General features: G+C 44.1%; 4 protein-coding genes across 8 annotated transcripts; 1 reads left to right on the top strand and 3 right to left on the bottom strand.

Moving 5' to 3' along the window:
- Positions 1 to 565: 565 nt before the first annotated feature.
- LOC148176100 (short-chain dehydrogenase/reductase family 16C member 6-like) lies at positions 566 to 1,905 on the bottom strand. Its single transcript, XM_088033728.1, has 4 exons — positions 1,520 to 1,905; positions 1,146 to 1,475; positions 732 to 1,099; positions 566 to 682 (listed from the first exon to the last, which is right to left on the bottom strand). The coding sequence occupies exons 1-4, from the start codon at positions 1,697 to 1,699 to the stop codon at positions 613 to 615; spliced, it is 948 nt and encodes a 315-aa protein (XP_087889854.1). The 5' UTR covers positions 1,700 to 1,905; the 3' UTR covers positions 566 to 612.
- Dnali1 (Putative inner dynein arm light chain, axonemal Dnali1) lies at positions 1,894 to 4,143 on the top strand. Its single transcript, XM_088033729.1, has 4 exons — positions 1,894 to 2,016; positions 2,061 to 2,273; positions 3,614 to 4,012; positions 4,065 to 4,143. The coding sequence occupies exons 1-4, from the start codon at positions 1,915 to 1,917 to the stop codon at positions 4,098 to 4,100; spliced, it is 750 nt and encodes a 249-aa protein (XP_087889855.1). The 5' UTR covers positions 1,894 to 1,914; the 3' UTR covers positions 4,101 to 4,143.
- On the bottom strand, positions 4,110 to 21,820 carry scrib (scribble planar cell polarity protein). 5 transcript variants are annotated; one of them, XM_088033717.1, is made up of 20 exons: positions 21,465 to 21,820; positions 21,300 to 21,417; positions 19,119 to 19,408; positions 18,368 to 19,073; positions 17,536 to 17,699; positions 17,164 to 17,430; positions 16,817 to 16,987; positions 15,209 to 15,290; positions 13,871 to 14,709; positions 12,857 to 13,297; positions 9,233 to 9,343; positions 9,006 to 9,185; positions 8,800 to 8,829; positions 8,345 to 8,740; positions 8,013 to 8,291; positions 5,868 to 6,251; positions 5,523 to 5,758; positions 5,192 to 5,474; positions 4,884 to 5,105; positions 4,110 to 4,565 (listed from the first exon to the last, which is right to left on the bottom strand). In XM_088033717.1, the coding sequence occupies exons 1-20, from the start codon at positions 21,624 to 21,626 to the stop codon at positions 4,335 to 4,337; spliced, it is 5,592 nt and encodes a 1,863-aa protein (XP_087889843.1). In that variant the 5' UTR covers positions 21,627 to 21,820; the 3' UTR covers positions 4,110 to 4,334. The 5 variants fall into 5 exon arrangements, with proteins under 5 accessions (XP_087889843.1, XP_087889844.1, XP_087889845.1 ...); XM_088033718.1 differs by having other exon boundaries at positions 4,884 to 5,072; positions 21,465 to 21,819; XM_088033720.1 differs by having other exon boundaries at positions 4,474 to 4,565; positions 4,835 to 5,105; positions 21,465 to 21,819.
- A 209-nt stretch (positions 21,821 to 22,029) lies between these two features.
- On the bottom strand, positions 22,030 to 25,489 carry SF1 (splicing factor 1). Its single transcript, XM_088033724.1, has 7 exons — positions 25,063 to 25,489; positions 24,827 to 24,967; positions 24,465 to 24,540; positions 23,480 to 23,632; positions 23,292 to 23,404; positions 23,080 to 23,246; positions 22,030 to 23,030 (listed from the first exon to the last, which is right to left on the bottom strand). The coding sequence occupies exons 1-7, from the start codon at positions 25,382 to 25,384 to the stop codon at positions 22,272 to 22,274; spliced, it is 1,731 nt and encodes a 576-aa protein (XP_087889850.1). The 5' UTR covers positions 25,385 to 25,489; the 3' UTR covers positions 22,030 to 22,271.
- Between the last annotated feature and the right edge of the window lie 100 nt (positions 25,490 to 25,589).

The following is a 25,589-nucleotide window of genomic DNA, read 5'->3' as shown; positions in this document are numbered from 1 at the left end:
CAAATTGAAATAGCGTGTTTTTCGGGGTAGTGGGTTAAGCCGGGGGCCCAGATTCCAAATTTGTGGTCCGTTTTTCAAAATTCGCCTTAATAACTGAGATAGCATTTTCGACGAAAAAGTTAATTTTTCAGAAATTTTACACCAAAACTTTTTTGACATTTTTTTTACCCCATTGACCCTAAAAACAACATTGAATATCTCAGTAACTAAAGGTCGTAGAGCAGTTCTGCCGCCGCCAATCGATAGAAAGGCCTTAAAGAACAGGATGAAACCAAATTCAACCACATCCCTTGGTAAATAAGGGAGTTATTCACGTTTTAAGGGTTGAATAAAAGTGAATATCTGGAGAATCACGTGGGCTAGAGTGATTCTGCCAACGCCAATCGGTAAAGGGGTAATTTTCAACAATTTGAAGAAATGTATTGTTGGTTGCCGAAATGTATTGTTGGTTGCCCACATTTGTATAAGAAAATCATCAAAATTGTATAAAAATTTTGCTCAGTATTATCAGAGAATCTAGAAGGCTCCACCCCAACACAACTCCAGTGGAAAATAAAACAACAAACCCTTTCAACGCCTTTATTTAGCTCCAAAAATTTACATTCTACCAAATCACAAATCCGATTCGACTCCCGCCCCCAGGAAGTCCCGCACGTACGCCTCCGCCCTCGTCGGCAGCAACCTGAAAGACACTTTATTTAACAATTCAACCCTCTCAAAACCACCCTCACCTCGTCCACTTGTTCACCGTGGCGTAGTACCAAGGCATCACCAGCACCCTCTCGTTCCTCCTCTGCGCCCTCATGATCTTCACCGCCGCGTCTTTCGCGCTCAACATAGGCATGAGGCTCTCGAAGCGCACTTTCGGTTTCTTGCACAGCCCCGTATCCACCATGTACGGACAGACCGTCGTCACCATAATGTTGAGATTCTCCGCTCTGAACTCTTCATAGAGAGACTCCATCATCCCGAAGACGGCGAACTTGCTGGCGGAGTACGCGGTTAAATTGGGGAGTCCAAACAGCCCCACGCAGGAGGAGAGCGCGACGATGTGGCCGTGATTCTTCCTCTTCATCGCGGGGAGGAACGCTTGAACAGTCTGGAAACAACTGTTAAAAATTGTCTGCAGAGGGTGGAGGACCCACCCAGACGTGCGCCAAGACGTTGACTCCGAAGACTGATTGCACCTCCTCGCGGGTGTGGTCGAGGATGGGATGCGACGGCATGACTCCCGCGTTGTTGATGAGGATGGTGACATCCCCGACGTCTTCACGGACCTTTTGCGCTGTGGCGAAGACGTCCTCTCTGTTAGACACGTCGCATTTATACGCGTACGCTGAGCGCCCCAAGTCGGTGATGGCGGCGATTGTCTCTTGATTGCGGTCTGCGTTGATGTCCCACGCGACCACTGTCGCCCCCTTGGAGGCGTAGAGGAGCGCCAGTTCTTTACCCATGCCGTGACCAGCACCGGTGATCTGTACCAAGAGATGAGCACCACGACGATGGTAACCATACCTACCAGAACGACTTCACCCTCAACTGGTTTTTCTTCAACCCCCAGAAGAGTCTGGTAGACTGTTAGAGCCACGCTGTAGAAGATCTTCACGAGGAGCCACCAAAACTCCACAAAGAATTGCAACAGTTCTTGTCCAGACATCACGACGTGGTGTTTTACACGAAATGAACGTGACAAATGCATAAAAACAATACATAATTTGAATATAAATCTCTTTTTATCACTTGACGGTGTTTTTACCACACAACAATGAGGTCGTGGTCGTACCAATCCACGCACTTTTTAAATTTCCCCGCCAACAAACCTAGTAACTTTCACGCCGCGCTGTTGGTACCACCTCGGCGCCATTTTCAAACCCCGTTGCCATAGTACCCAGATTCATTGATATTACGTCAAAAATGGCCGAGAGGATCATTCCCTTGACCACAACTCTTGTAAAATATGACAACCCCGTTCTGGTGACTAAACATGATGAAAAGAAGTTTGGCGCTCCTCTTAGGGTAGTACCATTCTTCGTTTTCTCTCCTCACGTGTTGAGTTTCAGGAGAAAGCTTGTGACGACATTCGGGCCAAATCCGCAGCCGCTCTTACTGATAATCGACAGGAAACGGAAGAGATCTTGAACACGATTCTTCCTCCGAAGGAATGGGAAGAGGACAATCAGTTGTGGCGTCAGAATGTGTCGACCACGCCGGCGACGCGTCTGGAGGTCATCAACTTGCAGGAGCAGCTGGATATGCGGTTGCAGCAGCAGCAGGTTTGTGTAAAAGTGCTCTAGAGCTACAAGTGGGAGCCTCTGCATGCTCAAAATTATCAACAGGAAGTTTAGAATGACTCTAGAAGTATAGCAACAGCAACAACAGCTTTGTGACAATACTCTATTAGTCAATTAAATTAAGATTTCTAGAGTTCTAGAGCAGCCGCAACGTTTCAAAAGTGCCCTAAAACCGCACAAGATTTCTTACTACAAATGGGAAAAGTCTTATGGTCCAACGACAGTAAAAACAGATCTATAATCTTGGGATTTCTAGAGCAAGTTTAACGAATATTTTAGTGATTTAAATCGCCATCATATATCTACAGCAGCTCTACAGCAACTTTAAAATAACATTATATAAATAACATGTTTAAAACTTCTCTAGATGATTAACACGAATTTTGAAAAGCCTCTAGAGTCCCAACAGCAATCCAAGAGCTTTAGAGGCATTAGTTTATATTGCCAGTGCAAAACTCAAGAGCACCAGCAACCTTTCTATAACATTAAGAAGAAGTTTAAAAGCCCTCTAGAATACCAACAGCAATTTAAGAGTTACTAAGGCTGTAGTGGACGTTGCAGGTGCTTTACATCAAAACCCAGCAACATCTCTGTATCATTAATAGGAAGTTTGAAATGCCTCTATATCCTCAACAGCAATCTAAGAGCTGGTGCTGGTGTTCTATATCAAGAGCACCAGCAACCTTTACAACATTAACAAAAAGTGTAAAAGGGCTCTAGATCACCAACAGCAATCTTAAAGCTGTAGAGAGTTCATCAACCTCTACAACATCAACGAAAAGTTTAGAGGCCTCTAGAGGCTGTAATAGAAGTTGCTAGTGCTTTACAGCAAATCTCAACAGCACCAGTAACATTTCTGTATCATTAAACAGAAAGTTTGAAAGGCCTCTAGAATACGACAGCAATTTAAGAGTTACCTCTAGAGGCTGTAGTGAACGTTGCAGGTGCTTCATCAAACCCCAGGAGCATCGACAACATCTCTGTATCATTTACAGAAAGTTTGAAAGGTCTCTATAACCTCAACAGCAGTCTAAGAGTTGTTGTCGATGTTTTATATCAAAACTCGAGAGCACCAGCAACCTCTCTACAACATTAACGGAAGGTTTAAGAGGCCTCTATCTTACCAACAGCAATTTAAGAGTTATAAAGGCTGTACTGGAAGTTGCTGGTGCTTTATAATAAACCTCAGGAGCACTAGCAACATCACTGTATCATTAACACAAAGTTTGAAAGGTCTCTAGATTTCCAACAGCAACGCAGGCTCTAGTTTATGTTGCTTGTGCCCCACAAAACTCCCCCAATGTCTTTATTTCCGCCCGCAGGCCCGCGAAACCGGCATCTGCCCCGTCCGCCGCGAGCTCTACACCCAATGCTTCGACGAAATCATCCGCCAAGTGACAATTAACTGCGCAGAACGCGGCCTCCTTCTCTTAAGAGTCCGCGACGAGATGCGCATGACCATCGAGGCCTATCAAGCGCTTTACTGCAGCAGTATTGCTTTCGGAATGCGCAAAGCTCTTCAAGCAGAGCAAGGAAAATCCGACTTACAACAAGACGTGGAAGAGCTGAAGAAGGAGAAACTGGAACTCGAACATCAAATTATAGATTTGAAGCAGAGGGCGGAGCAAGCGGATAGGCGGGCTGCTGAAACGCGATTGGCTGAAGAGAGGAAACATACTGAAGAAATCGCGTTTTTGATGAAGACGAACCAACAGTTGAAGGTGAGAAGGGGGCGGGGGTGACAAGGGACCAATGGCGTTCGTTTTGTTGCAGACGCAATTGGAAGGGATCATCGCGCCGAAGAAGTAGGCAGGGCGCTGTTTTTTATTAAAACTTTATTCGTTATTAAAATTTAAAATCCATTCCAAAGCACATTAGTACATACCTAGGTCATGGGACCTAGAGATAGCCACCACAAGAGATATTAAAATAAGCTCTGGAAATGATACATAATACTAAAATTAAATACTTTGTACAGTGATAACAATAATTTATAAACTATATAAAAAACCCATCCACCCTGTAAAAAAGTGATGTCACTAATTAATGTTTGCCGCCTTTTTTCGAACGTTTTCGCCTCTTCTTTTTGTTACCTGAAGAAAGGTCGTCAAAGGATTTCTCATCTCCTGTGGTTGGAGTAGGCGGCTCCGATTGGTCCAAGTCTTGGTTTGATTGGTCAAAGTCTTTGTTTACGCCGTTGAGCGGCGAATCAGGAATGAGGTCTTCAGATTGAGTTAGTTCTAATGATATAATTTTCTCCTGTAGTGTCTCTACCTGGATGTGGAACAAACGAATGAGACCATGGGCGTGGCTAAGATAAGCGAGTAACCACAGTGGGCGTGGCTTCTAACCTAGTTATGGGCGTGCTCTGACGGTCCACGCCCCCTATGGTTACGAAGTGAGACAGACTATATTCACCACAAGCAAGAAGTGCATGTCAAAAGAATCAGAAAGTAGATTTCAAGACAGAGATACGATACGTAGCTCCAAACTTATATCTTTGCGACACCAAGCGCGTGCTACAAGAAAAGTGTTAAACTAACCAGACGTGAGTGTATCATGCTGAAGTGGATGGTTGTGTTGTCGTTATACCTCTCTTTCAATGAGCTTCTCAACGTATTCAACGGTCCTGACCCGTTTCTCTCCCGTTACGTCATCGATATACTCTTCTGTTCGTTGCGTAACGGTCTCCCCCAGGACCTTCTCGCTTTCCCGGACGGTCGTATTTCCGGGTTTACTCCGCACAGCCAACTTGGGGAAATCGGCACTAGAGGGCCTCAGCTGAACACATGCAATGCTGTTAGTACCGTAGCCCTGGACATGTACCGAATCCAGTTGGGTTAGTCAGCGACGAAAGAAACGTAAAGAAGCCACAAACAAACAAATCTAGCAAAACTCACCTCTTCTTTCGTCGTCTCGGCGATTGGAGGCGGCGGCGGCGATAACTCTCCCGCCCCCACCATATCGGTCATGGATTTGATCACCATCTGCGCCTGGATGGCGTCCTGTTCGAGGGACTTGAGACGCGCGGCTCGCCAAGCGGCGCGTTTCTCCGCGCGGAGGGCGCGTTCTTCGGCTGGAGACAACGGGGCGTCATCCTCGTCAGTCAACAGACCTTCTTCGCGGAGTTTTTCTTTGAGGCGGCGCTCCGCTTTAGCCGTGCGGACGACACCAACCCCATGACTAGAATCTCAAAGTTAGTCGAAGTACCAACAGTGGTAAAGAACGTACCCAGTGAGTTGGGAGTCCACGGACTCGGAGTCCGAGTGGTCCATCATCGCCGCCGAGAGATTCGCGATCTTCTGCTCCTCCTCAGCTTTGAGATTTTCCAGTTCGTTGGAGCTGAGATAACTAAACACCTTCTCTGGTTTGGCCGGCTTCTGACTCTCCTCCATCGCGGTCTCGAAGAACTTCTTCTTGTCGCTGACGGAGGACTTGGGGGCGGAACTTTTCGGCGACTGCGGCGGCTACAAAATCACTGTGTTACTCACACAAGCGTGGTTCGATTAAGCACCTAAATTAACAGAGGGCGGGGCTTGGCCCCGCCCCGGACACGCCACAACACAAACTTTTTACCTGCATCCAGTCCCCATCTGAAAACCGCACGTGCTTATTGGTTAGAATAACAGACTGTGGTCTGGGGGGCGGTACATAACCATCGCTCAGAAACTCAAGCGATTGCGAATTGGTTTTGGCGAATTCGAGAGACGGTTTCGGCGTCGTTGGTAGCGTCGGTGGGATGTCGTCCGTTTCAGAGTAGGCGGCAGGAGGAGGAATGACGAGGTTCTCGATGCTATTAGACACCTCCTTTAGAGTCTCGCCCACGGGCGTGAACAGGCGGGGATTATCTAGAGTGGGCGTGGACGGAGGAGTGGGTGCGGGATTTTGATTGGACACGGGGGCGGAGTCGGGTTGGGTACGCGGCTTGTAGGTTTTAGGCAACGTCGCTGATTTGATGTCCTGTCGAAGGAGGGGCGATTAGTGGGAGGTGACTACAACGAACCAACCCAAGCGGACAGGAAAACAAAAGCACGTTATACCAAAAATATATTTGCCATTGAAAATCACATTAATAAATATTTTATGCTGTCAAAATGACATAAATAAATAGACATTGTACCAAGTCATAACAACAATATAAAATCTATTTAACTACTCTGGTTGGACAATCAACAACAACATAAAGTTGATACAGAAGTCGAGAGAAAATTAGTCACGACGATGAAAAGAGAGATGTTACTTACAGGCGGGTGACAAATGACAGTTGACAGTTGACAGCTACCGCAGCCCCCTACCTTACAGTAACATTCATTTTTAGTCTACGTAACAATCTGACACACAACATTCATGTAATACATTAATATTGAAGTAACATCATGAATATTGTTTTAACAGGTGTTTTGATCTAAATAAAAAAAAAAAAACGAGAGTGACAGACCTTTCCAAACCAAGAAAAATGCAGAAGGAATGTAGAAAAACTAAAAGTTTGTACTCAATTCAAACATGTCCTTCCGGTAGATTTTCGAGAAAACAATTTTGGCAGGGTTTCGCGTTTGGCGCCCAACGCGGGGCCGACCGACCGAGCTGTTCCCCACGCCTACTCTAAACACAGATATAGAAAAATACGAACGAATGAGTGACCGTGAAATAATTTCACAGCTTAAGCGCATAACATAGAAACAGATGAGGTTCGGGATGAACTTCAATAAGGCATTTTGACAACGAACACGCTTTCGAAAAGAACTCGAGGAACTTATTGGAACACCGCGCTTCTGGAACTCGAAAAATTTTGGGAAACCGTCGAGCTGCAGAAGGATGTTGCTCTCAAACGAATTGGTACATTTTGATATGACGAATTACAATCTCCGGGGCTCGGTGTTGAGCGAGTGTCGCCCAACGCGGGGCCCACAAAACAACGAAATAAGCGACTGAACACATACACCAAACTGTGTTGTTAAATTCGCTTATCATACGCTTAAAATGCTACTTATTATTATATGAGCACCACGTTTTTCTTTAATTACATTTTTTTTTACACCTAGTATATTTGACAACGAAAGTTTAGACGTTTAAATGCGGAATCGACCGAACGGAACCGACCAATGACGTCAGTTCGGGCGATCCTTATTGGTTTACGTACAGTTAAAGTAAAATCTCATTTGTGAGTTTTTGTTATGGCGAGCTCCTTTTCTGATTCTGGAAATAGAAAAACAGTGGTAGGTTTCCTGTTCTTTTTCAGAAAAAAAGAACATGCGACATGCTCACAACGACTAGGGACATGCTGCAGCCGACTATGTTAAAAAGGGAAGCGGTTTTAGTTCGCGCTCGATCGGTATCAGTGGTGACAGCTAAATTCCCTAAATGACTACCAACCATGCAGTGGAAAACTAACCATGATCTCTGTCAATTATCAAGAAAACCACGATGATCATGAGAAATGTCAAACACGTGAAAATGTACATGAAACAAATGACTGTAATCAAACTCGTGACTAGAATTAAAGGGGATTCACCAGAGAACAATAGCATCCAGACTGTGCCCGTCTCAGCCGCCTAACAAATAAATTCCATTTATAGTGACCTGGTTTATGTCAACATCGAAGCCAAGCGTTTTTAGTGACTTCACTAAATTCCCGTACAAAGCAGACACACTCACAAACTACGAGGCCCCACGCGTGGGCGCCAAAGCCACAATTCGGGCGCCAAACTACACAATACTTACTGTTGTTGCCTGCGGCGCCAGCGTGTGCTTGCTCATGACGATCGTCGTAGTCTTCAGTTCCGAATTCGGCCCCCCTGGCGACTTCGGAGGAACGGAATTCTCGGCCGGACTGTGAGCCAAAGTCTCTACTGCCCTAACCACGTCCAGGACTTTATCAGCGGGCGTGGTCGCCTTCGCCTCCACCAATCGCAACTCCTCGTCGGAATGCTCCGGTAGCTTCAACCTTTTCTCCGCCTCTTCTTTCTCGAATTGCACCAATTCAGACTTCATGTTTTGTTCCTGCGACGAAAACACGTCACTGTTAACCAATCAAAGGGAGAGACTCCACCCACCTGTTGGACATCCTCGTCGGGAATATCCAATGAGCTCACGCTTTGCGAACGACTGCTCACGGAACCGCCTCTTGTTAGCCGCCCTTCGGCGATGGCTTTGTCCACATCCGCGCGGTCGTAACCTTTACAAACCACCAAATGGATGGTGTCTCCACAACCTCTTAACGTGTTCACCGCCTCCTGGTGCGTCGCCCCCAGTAACGATTTCCCGTTGACTTCCAACAGCCGCATTCCGGCTCGTAAACGCCCGTCTCTACGCGCCGCCCCCACCGAGTTAATCTTCGAGATGAACACGCCCTCGTCCGATTTGTCCAATGGGTTGCCGCGCTGGCCTTGCAGCCCGCCCTTTATATGCATCCCCAATTTCTCGTTCTCGTTCTTCTCAATCACTAGTTCCTACAAAGAAAAACCAATCAAGGCGGGGCTTAAAAACCGGGCGGAGCCAAGACACTCACCTTCGTGTCTACGTATGAAATCATAAGTTGCTTGAAATGAAATAGGGCGTTATGTACTATGGGTTAGTAGTGCGTGAAATATGCGCGCCAGCTGCGGATTATCGCGGCCCCACGTTGGGCGCCGCTCCGCCGCAGCTCGCGGGTGTATGAGAAACAATGGAAAGAATGGGTCTACACACCCAGTGATGTAAAAATTCAAAACAAACCTGATATCCCTCCGGCAACGGGTCGTGGCGGACCGTTAGCGTGATTTTCTCGCCGGGTCGAAGCAATTCCATGACGGCTTCCTGGTGCGTGGCTTGGGTGACATCCGTTCCGTTAACTTTCAAGATTCTATCGCCGACGCGAAGTTTGCCGCAACTGGCGGCCGTCCCTCCCGGCACCATCTATAATTAAACTTTCAAGACTTCGCTTCACATCGCTGCCAACTTACGTGAGATATGAATATTCCGGGTTCTTTAACACCGAAGGGAATACTGGAATGGTCGGTTCCTCCGATGATGCTGAAGCCCAAAGAACCATGAGCCTTGCTCAGAGTGACATCCTAAAAGCAAAATTGTATTGTATCGTGGAAAAAATCTTGTACGCAACTAACTACAATCTAAGACAAGTGTGCTTAAACTAGAAAGAGTTCGACAGCTGGGGAAAAGTATGAAAGCTGGAAAAGGATAAAAGGAGAAGGGGGCGTGTTGTTGACTTTCGGCCATACGTGAAAATTGTGCCCAATTGTTTCGTTTGACATTTGAAAAAAAAAAGAAAGTCTGAAACTGTACAAAGCGTAATTTAACTACTCAATTTTCAAGCGAATAAACAGGAAATGGAGGCAGTGGCTGTGGTTACAAATCACGGTTAGTGAGAGACCGTGCCCTTTGTTAGTACGGATAAGGTTAGAGTGAGGTTCGACTGTACGATTGTAACTTCACAAGTTCCCATTGTTCTAAGGTAAGACGGTAATCTTTTTATTTAAAATTGCAGAATTGTACGATCAAAGGTTACGAGGTCCGACTGTAACTTTGTTATTATTTAATACCGAAAAATATGTCATTGTATTTAAAATATCTTAGAATTGAGGTTTGACTGTATTTTTCCATTACTTTGTTATTTAAAATTGAAAATCCAGTGATTCAAGTTTTCACCAATATGAAATTTGTCTGTAACTTGAACTAAAACGTATCGAAATGCATAAAATGCGACTATCATTTAAATTAAAGACTAGACTGTTATTTCGTATTTAAAACAAAAAACTGACGATCCAAGTTTCCCACAAGCATGAAATTCCACTGTAATTTAATGAGAGCCATAAAATTCGACTATAATTGATTTAATCAGCAAATCAAAATAGATGCACATGCGAGTTTTGACTGTATTTTTGTTACTTTACAAGTTCCCATTGTCCTAAGGTTAGACTGTAATCTTTTTATCTACAACTGCAGACTTTTACAATCAACGGTTCCGAGGTTCGACTGTAACTTTCTTGTTATTTAAAACCAAAAAACTAACGTTTCAAGTTTACTTTATTAAAAATATTTTAGAATTGAGGTTTGATTGTATTTTTCCATTACTTTTGTTATTTAAAATTTAAAATACGACGATCTAAAGTTCCACCTATATGAAATTCGAGGAACGTCATAAATCGAAATGCATGAAACTCAACTGTCATTTAAATTTAAAGCTTAACTGTAATTTTGTATTTAAAACAAAAAACTGACAATCCAAAGTTTCCACAAGCATGAAATTGCACTGTAATTTAATGAGAGCCATAAAATTCGACTATAACTGTTGTAATCAGCAAATCAACATAGAAGTTTGACTGTAATTCGTTGCTCTATGAAGTTCAAATTCAAGATAGGACTTATGTCCAATGTAACCAAACTTGACTGTATTATACTGTCAGTCCACTCATTAAAAAATAAAGTTGGCAGCACCTCTAAGCAATTTTTATCGGTGACGGTTGGCAATAAAAGCATTTGACCTTGACGCAACTGTGACATGCGTAGAAGCTAAGTCAAAGTTGGCCGAAACTTGTTAAATTCTTATTTAAATGTCTCTTATAATTTTTTTAATTAATTAATTGTTGATTAATGTGAGATTTTAACAAAGTGTTATAAATCGCTACATTCAATTTTCCCCTAATTTTCTCCAAAAAAAATTTAAGCCTGATTTACACCCAAAAATGTATATAGAAAACTGGACTAATAGCAATGAAGCCTATTTTAATTTGAGTTACAGTAAAACTTCGTGGAAGCTACAATCGCAATGTCCGCCACATCGAGATCCGACTGTAATCCTGAAAGAAACGAATCGATTTCTCCACATCCGTCTCTTCTGCCTTTTTCGGCCTAACTGTACCTTTCAAATCCCAGTCTAGCATTTACTTTCTCTGACCTTAACTGCACTAAAAATGCCTTGCAACTTAGATAATCATCTCCGATTAGATCGCCACAACGTGAAGTTGTACGAGTTCAACACTGTTACCAACCGAGGAAAACAATACAGTTATTCCCAAGCTGTGTAAAATTTTGTCGAATTCTTGAACTTTTTGACCTACTATTGCAACTACGCCTACACGTTACGCCTACGCCGGTAGATACATATTAATCTCGTTCAAAAACGGAATTGTAATAAATAAGCAGGCCGAGAACAATAAAGAAAGTGAGCTGCGTTCGGCATTTGTCATGACAAGTGAATGCGCGACGTGGAAATCGTAACTAATTGCCGTTTTGTAGGCATAAAAACATCGGAAATGTCAATAAAAAGGAGTTAATCACACAGAATTTCGGAAGATATTTACATAAGATAAGATAAAAAAAATAGACTATTAATACCACGGGAGTGGCACGGCGAAATTACCGGGTCGAGAAACTCGCTCCTAAATTTTTGTTAAAAACTGGAATTTTATCATTCATAGTTCAAATGCAAGGTCACGATCGTAAAATAAATGACAGCGTTCATTGTTCACGGATTCGTTATCGTAATGTTACGCTAAATTGGGCGAATTTAAACGGAAAGAAATGTAATTAAATATCTTTAATTTGCTGTGGTTTGTGTGACGTTTAATTTGGCACGATTTCACGGTTGACATACGTGACCTTGAAAATTCGTTTAGTAATCAGTGGATTTAAAGCCTCTAGAGACGTAAACTGAGAAATTGGTAAGAGGGTTGGCAACCCTGCTAGACAGTCGTTTTTGTACCCTCAAATAGAAAGTGTCAGAGTTGCCAACCTAATTCCAATTTCAAAGCCTCCTGTTGTTTTATCGCACTGTGGTAATTGACGGAAAAACCGAAATTATCTCCAGATCGTGCGTTGCTCATTCAAAATTATTTATTTATGCTAATGGCGTTCGCATTCTACTTTCACTCAATATTTATGACATTCTTCACGTCTATAAATAGCATATATTGTTTGTAGACCAACAAACGTTCATAAAACAAAATAATGTCCACAATAAAGTCAGAGCGAAACTTTAATAACACCGAATCAACCTTCGTGCATCAAAATGGGGTTTTACGCCCTCGTTGCACAAATAACTAAAATCAGTCTCCATAGTCTTGTTTCTTTGTTGGTAGAACTGTAGAACCTGTAGCAACGGATTTTCGCGTGGGAAAATGGGAACCTTGTTTTTCTTTATTTATATTTCTAGTTGTATCACATTCTACGTGTTTTTGTTTATCTTCTTTCTAAATATAATTACGTAATGACAGCGATGAGATAATTTCTCGTTTAAAGTCGCGTTACGTCACGTCGTAGAACTGTGTCGAGTGTACGATTGGTAGTTTCAGTGACTTAAATTCAAATGCGAATTGAAGCTATTGGTAGGAATTTTGAAAAAGAATAAGAAAAAGAAAGTAACTAGAAGTGAGAACCTCCGCGCCTAAACCCCCTAGATCTAACTTCTCTCCGATCTACGTGTCGTTAGTCGAGCATTACCAACTAAGAAAACAGAAATAAAACTAGTGATTAAAAGTAAGCAGACCTCAACCTTGATAGTAGGTGTCTTGTGCAAATAAAAAAAAAACAATCGAGCATCACTATCATCATCATCGGCCAGAGCATACCTCGATAATAACGGGCACAATCAGCTGATTATCGGTGATGCGAGTAACCACAGTCTCTGTGAAGGTACTCTTGGTGATGGTCTCAGTGACACGACCTGGCCCCGTTGGGGCGGGCGGCAATTCGATTGGATCAGGCTTCTTAATCGTAACGGTAACGGCGTTTACCGAATCGGGAGGATTTGTATTGTTTTGTGATTTGGTATTTTTGGAATCTTTGAGGAAATGGGCGGGGATCATAGCTTGGAACTCTTCGTTCGTGATCGGCTTCGGCAGTACCTGTGCGTCGTCTCCTTCGAGAGACGAGGTGGGCGTGGCTTTTGCGTGATTTGGGGCGGAGCCGGCGTCGCTCGTACTCGGGAGGCGGCGCGGCGCCGGCTTTGGCACTTCGCTCGCTTTCGGGGGGATGCCGTTCGTCTTCGGCGGCTCCGGAGGCGACTCGATCTGGAAATAACAAAATGATGTCATCACAAACAGGTGTTAACGATTACACAATTACTGCAAAATATTTATTTAGCCGGCGTTTGCTCAGCTATTTGACACTAGTCCTAAACAGTACCAACAGTACTTTCTACTATTAATTAATTATATGACATCATCGAACTTGAACTTTACGGTTACCAACATCATCTAATTTGCAAATATTTTTCATATCAAACAAAATATTGGAATAGTGCCAAGGTTGCCAACTGTACGTCTTTTTACAACGCCCATTTTTGTAAACTGCGATGACCTTCGGTGTAATAAGTACACTTCGTGTACAAACGAGACCACGACATTTGCAATTATAATGTATTTAAAGTTCGTGATTAGAATACGGAAATATCTGCCACGGACCGTTACAGTTTCCTTTTCTTTCTCTTGGGAATTTCTCCAAAGTCGCTTTTTACCAAAACGGGCGCCATTTTAGTGTCACGTGATCCGAAACCAGTCAGTTTGAGGTTAAATATTGACGTGTGATTTCGGATCCCATGCCACTTGATACAGGTGTTGGATGTCAGAAAATTCGATATTTACCTTTTTGTCGGCCTCCAGCGACCTGCGATATCCCGTGTAGCCGGGTCTGTTGGCCATGTAACTATTAGCCGAGTACAGCCCTGTGTAAGGTTTCGGAAGCCCAAAGACTTTGGGTGACTGCTGCGGCCCCGGTGAGGGCGAGGGTTCGTTGCTCCTCGCCACCGGCACCTCCCTCTCGACTGTCAATCTGACGAACCTCTCCAACCCCGTCAACATGCCGACGGCTTGGTCGTGTGTCGCCGCCGTCAGATCCACCCCATTGATAGACACCACCCGATCCCCAATGCTTAACTTCCCATCTTTGTGTGCAACCCCGCCTTCTGTGATCCGCGACACGTAAACGGCATCGGAGTCGGCTTTGAAAGGCTGCGAGCCCTTCCCGCCCGCTATGCTGAAGCCCAAACCCCTCGAGTCTCTTATGAGCGTCGTGTGCACTTGCACTTTATTCAAAACGACTTCTTCCGGTGGCGGCGGCGGCGGCGGATCGAGCGGTTTCGGACGCACCGCGACGCCGTCTTTGATGAACTTGGTGACTTCGCGAGACACTTCGAGTATCAGATTCGCACCGGATTGTTTGAGGACTTCGACGGCGTCGTAATGGCTGACGTCGATTACTGGGACGCCGTTGACGCTGAGGACTTTATCGCCGACGCGCAGACCCGCCAAGTCAGCGGGCCCGTTTTCCGTCACGCGAGATATAAAGATGCCTTCGTCGTCTCCTTTGAAAGGGGTGGAACCACGGCCCCCGGCGATGGACAGACCGAGGCCTGTATGGCTACGCTCTATGTGAATCTCATATTTCTCTTCACGCAATTCGACGGCGGCGTCGGGGTCACCTGCTGCAAGAAACATCGAAATGGTCAAACACTCCCCCGGCGCGGACGAGCCACCAAAGGGACTCTCGAGCAAAGCGGAGTACACTAGCACCCCGACCAACGGATCGCGGTACAGTAGAACCTCATCACTTTGCTCGAACTTCCCCGAATTCTAACCTGAATACTGGAGGACCCTCCTGACGCTGTTTCCTGTGGCCAACTGTCTCCGCCCGTTCACACTCAGATAAGTGACTCCCTTACCCCGGGGTAAGGATCCGGAAACAATGTCGATTTTGCTCCCTCCGGATTTCACCCGGATTTTTGGTAACGTGCTCATTTGAGTAGGAAAAACTCGTAAATGATTCTTTCACGTTATCTACAGATAAGCCGAACGCAACATGGCGCTTTTATCTCCGAGTAAAGTGTGACGAAACACATTCTATCGATGCACCGACCGAAAACGTAATGACGAACGCGAAACAGGTAAACAATACTGAGCGAAAACTCGCCTACGCGTACTTACCTTGACTGCTCGCGCTGCGTTCGGACTCTGGTGGAGTGGAACCGCTCATTCTGTCGCTGTCATCTTCGCGACGTTTCAGCGCCTAGAAAAAGACATCTTCAGAGGTGGACACGGGCACTTCAACACATGCAGATCAAGCGACAAAGAACAAAAACAACGTTACAAGGGGGTGTAGAGCATCACCCTGTATATAGGTAGTTTCAAGTGACGAACGTGTGGTATTTCCGGACGTGGGAGTGGCCCGCTCTAACAAGATCACACGGTATAAATTGAATTATCGCCGCCGCCACTGACCACATGGCGTTAATTCCCTCGATGACGTCCTGCGAGTCCCCTTTATTAGATTACAAAAGCGGTGCAACAATGTCCGCTGCAAATTGAATGTTATTAAACCGGTTTCGTGTCAATGAATTTTTAATCTCGCTGGCATTTTTTCCGAATGAATAATTCCGCCGATTGTTGGATTTTACTCGGAGGTGGATGACATTTTCAAAAAAAGAAACTATTTTCTCTGCACGCTTGATTAGTATGCAGATATGTAGCTCGGATTTTTATCCGACGACTTCCTGTGTTACATTTATCGAGTTGCGTGTGAAATCGAAAAAAAAACGTTATATAGTTCATTTTTTTTGAAAATCCCGCGCGTGTTCGGTTGGTATGGCAACGAAACAATGCAGCCCCGCCCCCGCCCACTTTGATTTCTCTATTGTGGTCCACACGTGCTGCGTTGCTCGTTTTAGGTCGAAAATACCGCCAGACCTCCTCCCCAGTAGTTCAAACGGAAATAACCCTAATTTACATCGTCAATCAACATCACCGATTTCAACATCACAACTGTTTACTCAATCTAGATTTAATGGGAAACGCGTCGAATTTTTCGAATTCTCTTGTCGTTATCATTCTGAATCACTTCCTAAATAAACGCGAATTATGTCGCACCTGCATTTGCGCGAACGGTGCAAAAATTCGAGAAATTGCAACAAGGTGTTCGGTCAACGGACGACTATAATTCCTTGGAAAAAAAGGCGTAAATAAACTACATCGCGTTCGCAACTGGTCTAGCATGCGATGCCGAGAATCTCGACGATTATGACCAACGGACAAAGGAACGAAAAAAGCGTGAAGAAGAGACGGAATCGGCGTTTCCGACGGAGATGGCCGTTCAAGAGGAAGAACAGATGGTATACAGAGTGATTGCGAGGGGAAATAGGGCGAAAACCCGTCCAGGGGCGAGCGAAGCGAGCATCAACACTATAGTCCAGGCAAAATAAACATGAATAATTCGCATATGGCTGATTTTTTGTGTGGACCTTCATTTTATTGTTCTTACGCGGTGGTAAATGTCAAAGAAAACAATTCTGTGTTCTGAAACACCCTGTATATTGCCTGGACAACTAACAAAACGCTCACTGACCGTCAGTTTGACGTCATTTCGTTGTTGTTTTTTTTACGTAGCGCAATATTGACAGTTTTGACAAATTTGACAATCACATACAACTTGACAAATGACAATGCACTTATGTAAACATGCACAAGTCAAGCTGAAGCATTCCACCCAACACTAAACTAAAAACGAAAAAAACCCAAAAACACTAAAAAATCAGAGACCTGTGCAATGATGGAAGCGACCTTATCTTTGTCTACAGTTGCCGTGATGCGCTTGTTCTTAAGATGGTGCGGCGTGTCGCGACGATGTAATCGACTCGGTCGTGCAACTGGATCGACATCGTCGGCGGCAGAAATACCACCAGTGAATCCCACACGTTTAGGGACCAATTCCTGCACACCAAGCGAGGAAAGTTTTGTATTCTCGCGCTCGGTGAGAAAGAACAACTTTTCCCACTTGATCCATAAAAGATCGCGCAATTGAGTGTTATACAGGGGATAGAAATTAAGTCAAAACCCTTCGATGGCACTCGATTGCGCGAAACCCTTCAATTTCCCCCATCACTCACGTCTATTGTTTCCTCCTCTGCGCTCGGCTCGCTGTTTTCCTCCCCATTTCCGATGACTTCCTCCTTGACTTCCGGTATCACCTGCACCGGTATTGGGGGCGGCGGCGGTTCCGTTTGCGGCCGTTGTATAACTGGATTAACCGCCTCCACGAGTGACTCAGTCTGCAAATCGCTGTCGTCCAATGAGTTCTGTCCTTTACTGAAGAGCTTGTGTGCCTTCGCCTTTAACTCCTTCGGATGTGGCGTGTTCTGCCTCACGAACGGTGTCTAACCACAGAAAAGAATAAACGTCAATAAAACTCGTAACAATGATAATTAAAGACCTGTTATTACAAAGTCAAAAGGTTAATCTACTTAAGAAAATTGTTTTACCTCTCTGTTATCTTGATCTTGAGGATCTGAGAACTTGACGGAGTGAATGCGACTCGCCTCTTTCTCTTCCCAATCTTCGTCGCTGGCGGCGTCATCGGTGGTTGCTACAGCACCATTAGATAAAGTCGATGTCACGTCACAACGGAACAAACGCCCATCAGAAGCTAACAAGTGCAACACAGACAAAACGGTGCTTAACAAAAAAAAAAGACGAAACAAAACAGGAAAGGAAGAAACAAAACAAAGCGTGCAGAAGTCTTGAATTAAAGAAAAACAAAAGAAAGAACAAAAGCGTGAATGAAGAGTTCTCAGGTTTGACAATTGTGAGATTGTTCGGTAGTTTACATAAATTAGAGGCGGTAAATGTTCCGGGCGTGATATGAGAGCAAATTAATTTATTGTTCCGGTCGCTGAAAAAGTAGGCGAAAAAGAGATATGTTGGTCGTACTGACGTGACAGAACAAAGCCCGCTTGGACCACGACAAACAAACCCGAGAAAATATTTGCACGGGCGTAAATGAGTATCCTTCCTCGTGTCAACATGAAAATATTTAACAGACCACCGATCGGCAAAATCAAACAATCAATTTCCCCACCGAACGAACGGAGAAAATCCCCAAATCCCCGAGTTATTGACCCTCAAAAATAGGCGCCGCTTACTCGTTTATTTTTAACTTGATTACTCATTTTAAATGCAACAGATAAATAAATGTAATCACCATCGTGACGTCCGCAAACCAATTAAAAATCGTTTTAAACAAATGTGAAACGTGTGGGCGGGTGTAATCCTCACTGTCGCCAACCTGAGAGCTTAAAATTTTTTGCTACTTACATATAGTCGGTAGGAACTCCTGTTGGGGTAGTAAAAAACAAGTGAGCACCGTTTTCCCCGTTTCGTCTTTGTCTTCTTGGAAAGTGAGCAATGGCTGCGCTTGGTTTTCGCTGAGCCAGACGGCTTTTAAGTCAAGTTGGAGGAGACTGTAGGGTAAATGGGGTAGGCGATTTCCTGAGACGTCCAAAACGTGTAAACGTTTGCAATCCCCCAAAGAGTCGGGGATTGAGGTCAGTCTATTGTCGCGCATACTCAGGACCCCTAATTCATGCAGATTCCCTAACTGCTCCGGGATTGAGGTCAGACTGTTCCTGTCGAGGTTTAAATTCGTGAGTTTGACTAAATTCCCTATTTCTTTGGGTAGTTCCGTGATGAAATTCTCCGTTAGAATGAGTTCTTGTAGATTACAACAATAGCCTATGTTAGAATTCAGCGTAGTGAGGCGATTTTGGTCCACTTTTAAAATCGTGAGTTTCTCGAGTTTCCCGATGCCGTCAGGAAGTGTCTCCAACACATTCTGAGACAAGTGAAGATCGGTCAAACTCTCCAAGCCTGCTATCTCATCAGGCAGCGACTCCAACCGATTCTCCGAAAGATCCAAACACGTCAAATTCCTCAAGTGCCCTATATCCGCCGGTAGACTCTGCAGCTGGTTATGGTCTAACCACAGCTCTTGTAAAGCCGGCAATTGACCAATATGAGGCGGCTGAAATCAACAATGAGCCCCAACCAACCAATTCGACAATCTTACCAGCTCTTCGATCTCATTGTCGCCTAGATCTAGTCGCTCGAGACGCGTCAAACGGGATAACGACGACGGCAGCTCTCTGAGCAAATTTTCTCTTAACTCTAAAGAGGTCAATGCGGTGAGCATGCCGAAATCGGCGGGGAGGGACGTTAAAGACATGTCATTTAACCCGAGGACTGTGAGGGACTTGAGCTGGCTGAAGGCCGGGGGGAGGCGGGGGATGGGGTTCGAGCTGAAATCTGCCACTTGGAGCGCCCGGAGGGCCCCGATGCTCTCGGGGATGTCGGGGATGTCTGCAAAACAAAACGATTGCTCGCAAATTTTTTGCTAATATCATTAAACCTTTAACTGTTATACAGGTGTCCCCAAACTCGTGACCAGAGAAAAATGGCTTATGAAGACAATTCAGAACTAAAATTTCGAAACGTAAATGTTTCAACTCAAAAAATAATCAAGTTAAGACGAAAAAACGGTAGCCAATCCCGAAGCTACCAGTCAGATGAACATTACACTCTACTTGCCTAAAACATTTTACTCTAGCTTTCTGGATTGGTTGTTAATTTTTTATCTTTCGTCGAATACTAATAAACTTGATCAATTTTTGTTTTAAAAGTTACCATCTGTATTGCTGTCGGCACCTCCCCTTGTTCTTTGAGTCGTGAGTTCTAGGACACCTGTATACGCTTTGCTATTTTTCTCAGAAAATATAAATAATAAGAATTTGAAATTTTGGGTACAAAAGTAAGCAGATAAGGCAAATAAATAGATCTACATTCACGTGACACTTCCGGTTATGCCTTATATTTATAAATGTTTCTAGCATCAAGAGTGTCTATGAAATGTCAAAGAAATTTGCCGCTCATTATAAATGTGGGTTTAGATTTTTCAACAGTAGTTAACCTCAATCATAGATCAAAGTAAGTTTTGAGAAGAAAACTGTTCTAAAGTCCGTTTTTTTTTTTTAAAACCACCAACACCGCAATTTTCCCCTGCATTCCAACCGGCAACGTTGCCTAGGGAGATTTTTGGTGAGAAAATAGTTGTCAAATTTTTGACATTTCTGAAAATTAGGCAGTGTTTCCGTTAAAAACGTTTCTTTTACAGCCTGTTGGATTGCAAATCAAATGATTTAATAGTGAAAAGACTCGGCACAGCCTGAAAGGCCGTTTTGTGTAATCAAAATGTCAATTAGGCAGCTAACCTATTTGATTTTATCACCAAAAAGTCACCATCGACGACGTTGTCGGTTGTAAAGTGGTGGGAGAGTGCGGTGTTGGTGGTTTTTTAATAAAAAAACGGACTTTAGTTGTAGTTTGAAAGCTGAAGATTAAAAATTTGGACACAAAATCATAACTGAAACGTCGTTCCCATAAGTAACATTATAAATAATTTTCAAGATAATTAATATTTACTATGAAAACAAACCGGCAAAATAGTGCATGACAGGAATTCCAAAGCCACCCTTGATGCTAGAAACATTTATAAACACTTTGTACATAAAGTCACCCTTAATTTGAATGTAGAATCAGAAAATGCAATAATATATAGGGTGTTTCATTTTAAATAAGCATGTTGACCACTTCTTCCGGCATAACCGTAAGTGTCACGAATACGTGAATATTGTCATTCGATTTATCTAATTCGCTTATTTTTGTTCACATTTCAAATTCTCATCCTTTGTAGTTTATGAGAAAAATGTTAAAACGTAAATATACATTTGCAATAGTTAAAGGGTTAAGCCGCACCAAAAACTCGTTGCGTCATTAGATTCAAGTACGGAACGGATTGGTAATTCTCTTATCAAGTTGGCTTGTCCCAAAACGGGACAATTAGGTTAATTCCAAACAATTGTTACCATTGTATTCATTTTTATGTCGGGACGATCGTAAACTTGATAAGTTGGCGAGTAAATTTTTAATACTAATTTATGGATTTATTTTGTTATCAATTGTTTTCGTTTTTTAAATTGCATCTAGGCAGGCTTTGAAATTCTGTTGGTAACGTGTGATTGTTACAAAATTAAGCAAGCCGTGACTGTTGGGTAATTCAAACAATTGTTTATTCAGTGTTGCCACAATCTTATTGGAAGTCACAGCCTGTTTGATTAGACAATACTTAGAGGTGCCAACAGGAAACAACTTGCAAGGCCTCCTAGATGTACCGGGGGGTTATAACTAGTCTTACCATTTCTCGAGACGTCCAATTCGACCAGATTCTCGAAATTCTGTATATCTGGCGGTAGCCTGTTAATCTCATTGTCGCTTAAACCGAGTTTCCTGAGACGATGCAGACGGAAGAAATTCTGGAAAGAGAGTCTGATTTGGTGTTTTTTTGAGGTTATGGGAGTACCTTTGGAAGATCCCGGATGTGGTTAGCATCAAGAAGGAGTTCTTCTAAGCTTCTTGAATACCGTAAAATATCCTCTGGGACATTGGGCAAAGAGCAGTGACTCTTGTCAACAAACTCCACTTGTCTGTTGCAACCTTTGAAGATTGGTATACAACGAAACATTTTCACTAAACACTAAAGGTACACATAATGTTAAAATCACCATACACAAAATGAAACACTCTAACTAAACGGAATTTAAATTAAAACGTTAACTTTTTGGATGTTCCATTACTACTCGCAACGGTGCCACCATAGATAAAAGAAATGCCACTCCCGCATTCCGCCAACCGAACAACTGGAAATGAACCAAGACGACAGCGGTGACGCGCAGGGGTGCCAACTAGAAAACACTAACTCTTACGAAAGCGAATTTTTTAAGCATGACTGATGCAATTATCGGTTTATTATTAATGGGTTCATGGTACGATAGCTGCATTAATGAATCGAGAGGAAGTTCCTGTATTGGGTGGGGGCGGACGCCCAGACGCGCTCCACTGAACCGCCCCCAAAAAAAACACCCAAACTCACTTTGAACTTTATTTTCATTTCTACACAATTATTTATAATTATAATTATTAAAAACAATTAGAAATGTTTTTGGTTGGATATCGCCAACCATAAAACCCCAAACTCCCCATTTTTAGTGACTTTTCTCCCCCAGGGAACAACACCCTCCATTGAATACGTTTAATTACCGCTTCATTAATTCCCACTTAAGTAAAATACAAGTCAGTGCATACAAAAAACTACATAAGCCGTCCCTTTCTACGACGGCGGTGGTGGTGGCGGCGTGGTCAACAAACTATTAACATCAATGCCTGGTGGTGGCGGCGGCGGGCAACTCCCCGGTGGCCACGTAAACGCCGCCGCTTGCCACGGCGCCATAGTTCCATTAGTCGTACTAGCCCCCGGTGGCGGCGGCTGATTGTTCCCCATCCACTGCATCATCTGAGGGGGACTCGACGCCCCTGGAGGCGGTGGTGGTGGCATGATTCCCGGCGGTCCCGGCTGCCATGTCATATTCTGAGTGACACTCCACGGAGGCGCCATACCATTCATACAAGAAATAGTAGGAGTGGGCATTGGGGGCGGCATCAAAGGCCGAGGGGTCATTTGGGCTTCGAACAAATTGAAGCTTGTTTTGCGAGTGGTGGTTGTGGTTTTCTTTTCATCGGCCTCGGGCGGGGGGCCCTCGCCCAGTTCCGCCATCAGAGACATGTACTCTTCGTCGATCTTAGCCTTGTCGCCTTGGGCTGGAGGGCCACCTTGGCCCGGGCGCTTTTGCCGACAATCGCGGGCTATATGCCCGGCAGCCCCACAACTCGAACAGACGATGTTGTTAGTCACATTGGGCTTATCAGGACACAACCACGACTTATGATCAGTTGCCCCACAATTGTTGCACCTCATCCCGTCATTCTCCCGTAAAGTCCCATTCAGTTGTGCCAACTCCCGTAACTGCATGCGTCTTAAATCATTCTGGTTCTCTGGAACTTCCACCCCTTGCCTAATCACCTCTTTAATCTAAAAAAAAAAAAATTAGTTTTCTGTATTATCGATCCAGTGACCTTACTCTCTCAACAGCCTTTTTCACGCACTCTGGATTCGTCGCGGTGATATAAGCATGTAAAGGCTCGTCTTCCCCAGGGAGGGGTTGCCCATCCTTCCTCCCAACTTTCCCTTCTTTCACGCTGCCTTTGCCCCTGATGATGATCTTAGCCCCCGTTTCCTTCTCCATGGCTACAAAAACAGTTAAAAACGCTTCACCGAACAAAACTAACTTACTTTTGAGAGTGTTCCCTCTGGGACCAATGAGCAAACCTACAAAATTAATTTCAGGATGCTCTTCCTGTGGGATCATTACTTTGTCACTTACTCGAACGACAGGGGGGCGACAACTGAAACAAAATACATGTAGCAGTGAAACTTACAATACTGTTGGTAGCTCTGAGGGAGTACCAACTGTTACGTACTTATAGTCCATGGGAGGCTTGAAATCGGGATTGATTTGTTGCATCTTTAGAACAAGCGCGTGTCGTTCTTCTTCGAGTTTTTTCCTGGTGCGAAAATCCCTAGTGTTCAGGCGTTTGCCGTCACTGCTGTAGATCGGCTCAGGCGATGGAGATCTGCACATACAAAGAATGAAACGAATTAGAATATCGTAAAACATGCCTCTGTTCAGTCCCGAAAATTTCCTTCAGTTGGTAACACTGAAAGAAATTTTGAGCGCTGAAACAGAAAGCTGTCTTATTTACGATAATAAAGAAATGTGGTTATGTCACTGATGGCGTAATTAAAAGAACTACGCCAAAAACTGTCTGTTTTTTTTTGTTTCAAGAGTACCAAAGTTAGGAAAAAAAACAAACAGTTGTGTATCCGTCCTACTACTGAATTTTTTTTGTGTGCAACTTTCGCAACCTAAAGAGAAAAATTAATTAGTTGCTGTAATAGTAAAAGTATTAATATCGCCTTCTTGTTTATGGCTGAAAGTAAATTGATTAATTATGCAGTAGTACCAACTGCTGAGCTTGGTGACAAATGCTCGTAAAATTTGAACCCAACGAATCCTGTAACAAATTCATTGGGGGAGGTCAAAACTGATTCTTATCCAATCCCTGCTAAATGGAGGAATGCTCTGACGTAACATGACAAGTACACAAAGATCAGAACAGTCACACCAAGTCAGGGTCAGTGACAGTTTATTTGAGGCTGATTATTTCTAGACGGGACAACAAACAGAACGTTAATAGAACGACCAATCAACGACGCGTTCGGAGGGTATCCTCCAATCGCGATAGAGACCACGCCTACGGATTCGCAGCGGTAAGTTTAAAATCGTGACGCTCTGTTTGGGTCGCGAGGATTTTGAATGATTAAAAAAACATTATAGTGACTGGTAATCGGTGCCAAACCGCTGCCGATGTTCTGATGTCGGTAATAAGGTTGGTAACACTTCACCTTTCCTCAGGATTGGCTGGAATCCCCAGGTCTCCGGAGCGCAGTTTTCTACTGACTTCCTCAATCTGGAGTTGAACTGTAATGAAACGGGTTAGAGGAGGGCAAAAGCCCTAGAGTTAGATTTTGTTCAACAAATTACGATCTATGTGAGCTAAATGTAAAATTATTTCTGAAAAAATTTTGCTTGATCTCTGAAACATCTAAATTACGATTATATCAATACAGTTGACACTTTCAGGGTAACTAAAACCCAACATATACTTACAAGATGTATTGATACTATCCTCGAATTAGTGCTGGCACACTACTTACCGACCGATTTAACTAACTTAGTTATAGTCATGACTAACTAAGACACTTACGTAAATAAGCGGCCTCCTGGTTCTTATCCAGACCGGATGGGAGGATCGTGGGCATCCCGGGAATGAAGATTTTGTCGTGCTCACCGCCGGCCCAACGAGAGCGCTTCTTTCGCTTCCTCGAGTTCTCATCATCCTGAGTACCTAAAGACAAACGATCACAATCCGGCTCCAAGGACCAAAACGTAGAACCACAAACGATCACAATGCGGCTCAAAACAGTGAAATCCCCAACTCACCGTTATTTTGGTTGGCGCTGGTGTCCACCTCCTTGGGGGCTATCAAAGACGCGAAGTTCCTTGTCGCCGCGATGGTGGCAAGCGTGTCGGCAATGAGCTTCTCCCCATCAGGCTCTGGGGGCGTCTTTTCCCGTCTCTTGTCTCTGCTCCTGCTTCGATCCCTGTCTCTCCTGTCGCGATCCCGATCCCGATCGCGGTCCCGATCTCGGTGCCTGTCGCGATCGCGACTTTTCCTCCTGTCCCTCCTGTCTCTATCCCGATCACGATCACGGTCTCTTCGGTCGCGGTCACGGCTGCGATCCCGGTGTCTCGAGGACCCCATTCTAACCTCACCACTGTTGAAAACAGGCACAAAATCTGCAGTAAACGACGCAGCGAACGAACAAAATGGCTGAATAATTGATGTTGCCGTACCAACCTGGCGGGGAAAATCGACAAAGTCACTGTTTTAGAGAGGCGGAAATGGTGTGATAGGGGCACAGGGACGACTCAGGGGCTCGAAGTCGTCAAATTGTGGCCCCAATTGC

The sequence above is a fragment of the Gnatocerus cornutus genome, chromosome 4 (genome assembly GCF_029298725.1).
Source record: "Gnatocerus cornutus isolate USDA-ARS CGAHR chromosome 4, icGnaCorn1.1, whole genome shotgun sequence".
Taxonomy (NCBI): domain Eukaryota; kingdom Metazoa; phylum Arthropoda; class Insecta; order Coleoptera; family Tenebrionidae; genus Gnatocerus; species Gnatocerus cornutus.
This window is presented reverse-complemented; position numbering and strand designations above follow the sequence as displayed.